At 53.6% G+C, this 9,010-nt stretch overlaps 2 protein-coding genes across 2 annotated transcripts; one reads left to right on the forward strand and one right to left on the reverse strand.

The window, feature by feature from the left end:
- Window positions 1-906: 906 nt before the first annotated feature.
- LOC131208169 (phenoloxidase-activating factor 1-like) lies at window positions 907-3,528 on the forward strand. The gene is made up of 5 exons (XM_058200818.1): window positions 907-943; window positions 1,096-1,473; window positions 1,787-1,895; window positions 2,737-2,921; window positions 3,083-3,528. The coding sequence occupies exons 1-5, from the start codon at window positions 907-909 to the stop codon at window positions 3,502-3,504; spliced, it is 1,131 nt and encodes a 376-aa protein (XP_058056801.1). The 3' UTR covers window positions 3,505-3,528.
- Window positions 3,529-3,715: 187 nt separating this feature from the next.
- Window positions 3,716-8,942, reverse strand: LOC131208920 (insulin-like peptide receptor). Its single transcript, XM_058201861.1, has 6 exons — window positions 7,749-8,942; window positions 6,743-6,887; window positions 6,601-6,681; window positions 6,361-6,529; window positions 6,150-6,270; window positions 3,716-6,083 (listed from the first exon to the last, which is right to left on the reverse strand). The coding sequence occupies exons 1-6, from the start codon at window positions 8,069-8,071 to the stop codon at window positions 3,716-3,718; spliced, it is 3,207 nt and encodes a 1,068-aa protein (XP_058057844.1). The 5' UTR covers window positions 8,072-8,942.
- Between the last annotated feature and the right edge of the window lie 68 nt (window positions 8,943-9,010).

The raw sequence follows: 9,010 nt of genomic DNA on the forward strand, positions 1-9,010 counted from the left end.
ATCACGCCACTACCGAACGAATCCTTAAACGCTGCTACTCTGTGAGCCGTAAAATTGTTTCGCAAACCGGGCATAATTTCATTCTCAACCGGTCGATCGGTTTATCGTCTGTGACCATCGTCACAGCAAACAATTATATTCTCCCACACTAAGCGTTGTGCAGGACCGTAACAAAAAGTGTCACCAACTGGTCAACTTTCCGCGTTTATAGTCCGCATCCGTCCGATTAGAATCCGCGCATGGTGACCTTGCGACGGTTCGATCAATATGGATCATCTTGCGGTTGGCGCTGATCCGGAAAATTCACCGCACCGCAAGCCCGCGCGATGGACAGACAAATTTTGATTTTTTTCTTATTTTGAAACACAATAATTTCTATTTTTTTTATAGATCAGACTACACTATAGTACTCAAAGGTACCACACAATTCAAAGTTGAAAGTTTACCCCTTTCATTCCAGCACTCTCTAAAAGTTGGATTGGCAACAAAACGGGCAACGTACTCGCCCCGCAACGGACCGGCAGTTGGGCCGGAAAATAAGAGTGAAAATTCGCATCCAGCTCCACCCTCGTCCGACGCGAGGGGGTCGTTATGTCGCTTATTGCTACACGGGTGGCTACCTCGCGACTGGTTCGCTGATTGACCGATTCACGGGTGCGCAGAATAGCATGAACCCGGGGCGGTGGTCGGCGTCAGTTGGGATTTGGGTTCGCGACAGAACGTATGCAGATTCCGAGCCTCTGCTCCGGTTTTTTCCGTTGGTTTCGAATACTGACACCAAGAAAAAATAGTCGGAAAAGCGTGAACGAGCGTGGGGCAAGTTGTAGAAATTTCGATAGTGATTGTGCTTATCGCAAACAGCCAGTAATGAAGTTCCTCCGCTGGAAAGTAACCGCTAGCGCCACGATGGCGCTCTCCGTACTGTTCACGTGGTGCACCGATGGTAATGGGACGGTAGCTTCACCGATTCTCTGCAAGTTTCGTTGAATTTTATATACAGAATTTCCGTTTAATTTCGACTAGCTAAAGAGTTGTCTAATCGCTGTTCAAATTTTTTCATCCTTCGTGGTCCTCCGTGGTCCTCTTCCGGCGCAGCACATTCGATAGTGGAAAGTGAAAGCCCGGGAAGCGCCACCGTGGCGGCCCGGTCGGTTCCTGCCGATGCTGCGGCCACAACGCGGGAATCGAAAGCCATGTATCGCGTCAGCTGTCCGGGGCTGAGCGAGTGCGTACCGCTGGCCGAATGTCCCGAGCTGTTGCTGGAAGTATCCCGCCAGTGTTACCGCGGGGACTTTTCGTTGTCGTGCGGCGTCAATGAGTTCGAACCGCACGTTTGCTGCCCGCGAGTGTCCAACCCACCGTTCAACGACGTCCAATCGCAGATCGCCGGCGGCTGTGGCAAGAGCATCGTCCAAGGCGACTACTACAATGGGCTCGGTGCGTTCCCGTTCGTGGCACGCATCGGGTTCAAAAGTAAGTTCTCGGGAGGGTGTTGGTTGGCGCGCAGGGTAGCGAAGGCCGCCTAGGGTTCCGTCAACGCTCTGGAAGTGGTCCACACTTTATGCTAATGAGGTGATCTTCAACCATGAAACGAGATGCGTTGATGGTGGCCGAACAATGCCACCCATAATTAGGCGAGTGGACCTTCCCTTTCGTTGAGCCTGACCTAGACGAACGGGACAAAACAAAAAACAACAACTGCCGGGTGCCCATTGTGGTTACGGGTGTAGTACCACATCCATTAATCGATTACTTTCCCCTATCTTCCGTTGTCCATCTACCGCAGACACCAAAACGGGAGCGTTCATCTTTCCCTGCTCCGGGTCCATCATTGCGCGGCAGATTGTCCTCACCTCTGCACACTGTGCACTGGCCAAAGCGGACAGCCATCGGTTGTAAGTATATCGGATCGGTTCGGACTTAAATCGATTACCACACACTCAGCAAGCGCTGGAAACTAAGCGCCTGTCCGTGCAGATGTCGCTGTTGACAGGCTGATGAGAGGCCGGTGTTTTCCGCGCCGGTTACCTAATCGCCCAGCCCCTCTCTGAGCGGTATAAATGTCGTGTTTTACCGTTTTTTCATAATTTGTGCTGGTTATTCGCACCGGAGACAGTAACATGTGTGGAGCATTGTGTTGCGATGCAGATTTGTGTTTTGATGTGCTTCATATGTTTGTACTGTTTTTCCGACAAACAGAGCTTTCACCGCATCTGCAAACGCGCTTTTGTAATCCACTGAATGCGCTGCATCCTGGTCGTAGTGACTCTTGGCCATGTTTTTCTCGTTCACCAGACTCACTTTTTGTCACCTTCGAACAATAAGCAGATGACGGTTCTGGCTTTAGAGTACAGGGCCTACTACTTAATGAGCGGCGAAATGCATTGTCTCGGGTTAATACATTTTTATTAGACTTCTCTTTATTCAAACTACTTTCTACATTTTTCATGACACTCGGAGGGAACTTGGTTGAAAGTGTAAAGCGAGTTTTACTATTTTAGTAAACTTTTCACTGAATAACTATCAATAGCCTTCAGTTTGTGTTGTCGTACACTAAATGGAGGTTATGAAAACTCGACCGCTAACGACATGGCTTTGCGTCATGATTATTCAACCGCAGCGGAAGCCATCTGACATACCCCACAATAAACGCAACTTGCGTGGACCGGATCGGTTCCACTTATTGTTGGTTCCAGCATCAGTAGGGAGTAACATTTGGTGTCTCTCACACCTCAGGTCGTCCGTGCGAATCGGAGACTACGATACACGCACCGATCCGGATTGCGGAAGTACCGGGTTCTGTGCGCCGGTGGCGATCAACCACGCCGTCAGCCAGATCATTGTCCATCCGGACTACATCGAGGGTCAATACCACCACGACATTGCGCTGTTGATTCTGCGCTCACCCATCAATTACACCGGTAAGTTCGCCTGACCCCGCGGAGCGTCACCGGTGGTTCTCATTAGCACAGTGGATTCTTTGGATGCAAACGAACCTCCCCTCCGTCCACCCACTTCCACTGACTGACCGTGAAAATTTCAAATGAAAACTCGAAGCGAATTGACCATTTTTCTCGCTCAGTGGCCGCCCAACCGATATGCCTGCACGCACGCAAACAAGACCTGACCGTTGGGCGCCGGGTGCAGATCATCGGCTGGGGCAAGCTGTCCACCAGCGGAGCAAAGTCACCGGAACTGCAGAGCCTCGAGGTACCGCTCACATCGTGGGAGAAGTGTGTCCGAGCGTACGCCGCCACCGGTGCCCTCCAGTCGCCGCAATCGATCGACGGCGAGTGGATGTGTGCCGGCGGCGAGGGTCGCGATGCGTGCCACGGGTTCGGTGGTGCTCCGCTCATCGTACGCGACCAGGGGCGCTACTCCCAGATCGGCATCATGTCGTTCGGAGCGGAAACGTGCGGTGCGCTCAACATGCCAAGTGTCTACACCTCGATGGCCCACTACGCCACGTGGATCGAGGCCAACTCCCCGAAGACGTTCGTGTGAAGCACTGCGAACACCGCGATAGTTTTAAGCAAGTCCCGACAATCTCCCGTTTTCGTTCGTATGATTGTGCGGCTTGCCACTTGTTGAGTTTAAGTAACAAAAGCAACAACACCACGCCTGAGTTCGTGAGTGGCCTTTCACCAAATAGAAATACATTCGAATCACAACAATTCGGCAATAAAGCCCTTTCCAGAAGCCTTGGACCGAGATTTTATTTCAAGGAACAGTTCACGAACCCATCGTCCAGGTTCACCTGATTGCCGTCGTTCACCGCGAGCGGAATTTTATCGTCTTGCGCACCCCTTGACCGTTTCCGTTGCCACCAGAAGAACGCACCGGCTGCAGCGATCCCGATCACCAGCAGAACACCGAACGCAATCAACCCGTCCCTTAGGCCAGTGGTGGTGCCACGGTCGCGTTCTGGAACTTCTACTGCTAACACGCGCGCAAACATCCACTCCGACGGTGGTCCAGCACCGGCCAGCGACATCGTTTGGGCCCGCAGTAGATACTCACCCGGGGTTACGTTTCTGAACGCGTACCGGTGCTGGCGGAGCTCGTGCTCCAATCGCGTGATGCAGTCCCAATGCTGGCCGGCACCAAGCGACTCGTTGACCGATTTCATCTCCACGTAGTACGCCACCGTCAGTCCGTTCGAGTCGATCGGTTCCTCAAAGTGCATCACAATCTCTGGGCCCCGAATCACGAACGAGCCGACATCGCTTTGATTGAGGGCAACCGAAGCGTCCGCCAGGATGTTCACCACCAGCTGGTCGTAGTGTGGCGAGGCGGCCGTCCGGTCAGAGTGCAAACTGTATGAACTGCACAGCGTGGCCCCGTTTTCGGTGGTGCAGGCGAAGAGCTGGAAAATGTAGTGCCGAAACGGTTGCAGTCCGGTCACCATGAACTCGTTATTCGGGGCCGTGAAACTTTGGCTGTAGATACGATTGACAAACTCCTCTTCCGGGTTCACTTTGGCGTTGCGAACCGCTCGGTGATGGGCTCGCGGTACTGGACCCTGGGCCCTCGAAGCACGGCGCTGAATGTTAAGCATCATCTTCTCGAACCCACCGTGCCTACGGTTCCTGGTGGTCTTCCACGTTCCGTGCGTTCCAGCCACCTGCGGATGCAGCGATCGTTTCTTACGCCGGCCCCAATTACGACCACTCTCGTCCACCTGAGGATTCTCGTTGAAAAACTCGTCCTCATCCGTTATCTCGTCCTCTTCTTCCTCGTCCTCGCCCTCACCGCCCTCGTCGTCGTCCTCTTCGAGCTCTTCCAGCTCGCAGCAAAACTCCTTGCTACAGAGCGTCACACTCGCCGGCTCGCTCAGCTCGACCGCAACCGGTTCCAGTGGGTGCGTGCAGTAGTTTCGCTGATCGAGCCGTGCCCGATCGTCGGGCTGTATGAAAACGTCCACGTGGTACGTGGTCACCATCTCCCGTTCCGACGGCAACAGCTGCCAGCCGAGGGTGATCGTACTGTCGGATTTGCGCACCGTGCGCACCCGCAACGGTGACGTGGGGCGATCTTTCTTCGTCGTAAACTCGTGCACATCCGACAGGCCCACCTCGTCGGTGGCACTGTTGATCGACTCGTTAAAGTACGTCCGAACGTAGAACGCGTAGCGCGTGAACGGCCGAAGGCGGGTCAGATTGTACGCGTAGTGCGCCCCGATCAGAGTGGCATTCTCGAGCGCAACGTAGCGCGATCGCCACCCAAACTTGGAGCAAACATCGCCACGGCCCTCGTACGGCGACGTTTTGTTGGCGTTCGAGCGAATGTAGTATATCAGATACCCGAGCAGTGCGTGCTGCTGATGAGGGGCGGCCACCGGTGGCTGCGGGCTGCCTGCCTGATACTTGGACCAGAAGATGGTTACATTGCGACTGGACAGGACGGCGGCCCGGGCCATGAAGGGCTTCACCAGACACGCCTGCAGGTACCCGTTCGAGCCCCAGTCGATCGTATCGTTCGTTTGATCGTACTCGGTGACGGCGCGCAACCCAGCGATCGGCCCGTTGCACAGCATCGGATTGTTTCGGAAGTACATGCCGCGCGACACGATCTTCAGGGTGCGCTTTTCGTCCACGTTCCACAGCCGCTGCAGGTTGCTGTTTTCGTACACCATCAGCGAAAAGTTCGAGTTGTCCGTCGTGTAGAGCCCGTGAATGATCTGCAGGTTGGTGAGAAAGTCGAGCGAGGCGATGTAACTCGACCGGAACACCTTCAGGATGCCCATGATCTCCTCGATCGCACCCAGTCCGATTTGCAGCTCCTGCATCAGGTTCGGGTGGTCCTCGCTCAGGCGGATGTGGAGCGTGCCGTTGATGATCGTGCAGCCGCGCAGCCGCTCCGCGTCCGACAGGTACATGATCTCCGCTCCGTCACACACCTTCGGGCAGCTCGGTTGACACTGGTAGCACCGGCGAACGCTGAAATCGGCCAGCTCCTCGTTCACGTTCGTTTCACTGTAGCCGGCGGGACACTCGAGCACACACTCGTCCTCGTGCAGAAACCCATTGCGCTGGAGGCAGCTGGCGTGCGTAATGCACCGATTCGTCAGCCGAAAGCGGAACCTGCTCCGGGGTGAAAAAGAACGTCAGAAGCTGACAGCGGACGGCGCGCTTCCTGCGGTCACTTACCGTTCGGCGGAACACTCGTGCACACAGCGGTTGTCCTCCTTCCATCCTCGACACACACGGCAATCGGTGGCCGCGGTTCCGGTGCACCCTCCCAGACACTCCGGATGGCATTTGATTTGTCCTGCGCGATCCATGTGCCAATAACAAACAATATCTCTTATTCAGATTTGCGACCAAAAAGGAGACCGCCCAAAAATGGTGGTAAACGTACGGCTGAAATTGTAACCATCGTAGAACCGCTGGCAGCTTTCGCTTCCCCAGCAGAAGGGGCGCGGACAGCCACGGCACACCTCCGCCTTGTTGCACGCCGTTTTCGGCGTTTCGAACGAGTTGGCCATCTTCGTCCCGTTCGCCAGGCCACCGATCTCGGACCAATCGATCTTGAACGAAACAAACGATCAACCCAAGTTCCTGTAGTCTTGGCCGTGGGGGTTTTAGGCGGCCAGGTTACCGTATCCAAATGGCACAGCATCGGGCAGTGGAGCGAGAAGACGGCACCCCGTTGGATGGCGACCAAACTTTTCAAACCAATCTGTAGGGGAGTTCAGAGTTGTTGAACACGATCGCGAAAGGGAAGCGGTGCCGCGCCGTACCTCGACCATGTTGGTCATGTAGTAGAACACCAGGGCGTACGGTCCTAGTAGCTGCTGGCCACGGATCACCATCAGATTCGGGAACATCTGGCGCAGCGAGACGAGGTTGATGACGCGAAAGAAGAGCATGTGTCCCGTGACCTCCCTGGGCATCAGCCATGATGGAAGAGTAAAGAGTACAAAAGTGTTCGACGAAGGATCTACCAAGGGTGGGTTTATTATACGATCAATTTGCTGACGCACACTAAACGGCTAAACTTACCACGGACCGGACTCAATTTCTCAACTAACGCCACGGAGCAGTGGAACACAGTGACGGACGTCGTTATCAAAGATTTAGCTTTCATTTTCTATTACCAATTTGAAATATTTACAGCAAAAAACCGCGAGATTGTTACGCAAGAAACTGTTCGAAACAGCCCACAAGAGTGCTGCACCGGTGGACTGTTGGTAAATGGTCGGACAGGGAGTGTGTGGCCAGAGGCCAGAGTGCTGCGGGCTCTACCGGTGAGTTCTGTAGCGACGGTGTAGGTTCATTGTCTTGGAGTCATGTCACTTCTATGTATCACATTTATTACTTAAAATCGATAAACACAAACCGTGCGTAACATAAGTAGAGTACATTTTGTATATCCAAGTCGCGTCTCTTGTAGGAAGCAAACTCTTATGCAGCGTTCGGGAGTTGAATATATATGCGCTCTAGATGCTCTTTGATGCCCTCTCTTTTCCTAATCTATGTACAGGTCTTTTTCGTGTCTTGAGGTGTGCCCGCCCGGGAGTTCTGGGTGCACCGAAACTTTGACAAATAACACTAAATGACGAACTACTATACTCTACCGCATCGTAACCGCACACTTACACTATGTGGAAATCCTGATAAAGTAGTCTCTACGCGACAGAAAGCTTCCGGTCGCCCGGTCACCACACCCGGGAGGAGCATGTTTCTTGTGTCTTTCTTGGTTTCCGTGCAGCTCTCAGTTTCGTGCAGTGTAACCCAGCGGCTTACCTTAGATTTTTAAACACGTATTTGTCAAACTCCGTGCTGGGGACCTTCTCGATCAGCACCATATGGAAGTAGCCATTGATGACGGTACAGTTTTCGATCAACCACAGCCGTCGCAGATCGTTCCGTATGTCGACATCCGTACAGTTCAGATCGTCCTCCGTGTCGGGTAAACTTGGTTTGGGGGCTTTCGTTGGACGACTGACGGCCGTGGAGGAGTTGCCACCGTCCGCCAGTTGGAGGTGGTAGCAGCAAGTGGCAAGCAAACAGATTACAAAACACCACTGAGCACGTGCCGATAACGGCATGCCGACGCCACGGATCATTCTCGACCGTCTGCCGTCTCAACCGATCACACCGGGTACACCTTCGGTACGGTACTGAACCAAGTGTGGCCACCGTCGCAAGATGCATCAGCATCTCTCGATCGCTCGGGGCTACCGCGGGTCCAAGCGGCCGCGCGATCAATCGCTGTCACCTACTGCCACTCGCGCCGGCGCGCCAACCTCGGCCAGGGTGGTGGCCAATCGAGTCGATCAACAATTATGTCTAATTGAATTATTAGCTCCAACGATCGTGCCCCTGGCGCGCTCAGTGTCGCGTGGTGAAGAAGCCGAGCAGGGACTACCCATACAGGTAGGCAGGGTAGAGGTCGGACGTTCGGTAAGGCCAACAAAACTGACCGCACACGACAACAATCAGCGCCATACGGACGCCACCACACCACATTCCCGTCGGGCGTTCAGAAAACCAATCCAACACCTTATTGCCGGATGGCCGGATTCCACGGAGGAGATTCTTCCCGGGCGATCGCCACACTGGAGTAACTCTTCCTCGCCCAGTTGTTCTATTGCTATCGAAGTTCGCCGTGGCATTTGCATTAATTTCAGTTTAATTTCACTCCTTTCGCGGTTCACGGTCAGTCTCTTCATAGTCATTTGCAGTGATTCGATATGTTTGTTGCAGATTCTTACTTTTCTGTCGATTCTTAACCTAGTTGTCTTGTTCACTTTGTTGAGTAGTCTTTGCTGCACGACGGTTGGTCACTTTTTTGAGGCCCATTACCTGTACATTTGCAAATCATGATCGCTTGGGATTCGATTCCGGCCATTACTGTCGAAGCAAGCAGCACTTTCGAAAACTTTACCGATCGATTGTGCGATCATCCAATGTGTCGATTGCAATAAAATATCGCGCGCTGCAATGCGCTGGGTGATCGTACATCTTACGTGAGCGATCGGGCCGGTGAAACAGTTCCTGTAATA

This window comes from Anopheles bellator, chromosome 2 (assembly GCF_943735745.2).
Source record: "Anopheles bellator chromosome 2, idAnoBellAS_SP24_06.2, whole genome shotgun sequence".
Classification (NCBI taxonomy): Eukaryota; Metazoa; Arthropoda; class Insecta; order Diptera; family Culicidae; genus Anopheles; species Anopheles bellator.

Bases quoted from the DNA above. Each gene is read 5' to 3' on its own strand.
- LOC131208920 (XM_058201861.1), bottom strand. From the start codon at position 8,071: ATGATCCGTGGCGTCGGCATGCCGTTATCGGCACGTGCTCAGTGGTGT. The intron at 6,888-7,748 runs GTAAGCCGCTGG...GCTGATGCCCAG, and splicing joins TACGTGTTTAAAAATCTAAG to GGAGGTCACGGGACACATGC. The intron at 6,271-6,360 runs GTACGTTTACCA...TGGATCGCGCAG, and splicing joins CGATGGTTACAATTTCAGCC to GACAAATCAAATGCCATCCG.
- LOC131208169 (XM_058200818.1), top strand. From the start codon at position 907: ATGGCGCTCTCCGTACTGTTCACGTGGTGCACCGATG. The intron at 1,474-1,786 runs GTAAGTTCTCGG...CATCTACCGCAG, and splicing joins GGCACGCATCGGGTTCAAAA to ACACCAAAACGGGAGCGTTC. The intron at 1,896-2,736 runs GTAAGTATATCG...CTCACACCTCAG, and splicing joins AAAGCGGACAGCCATCGGTT to GTCGTCCGTGCGAATCGGAG.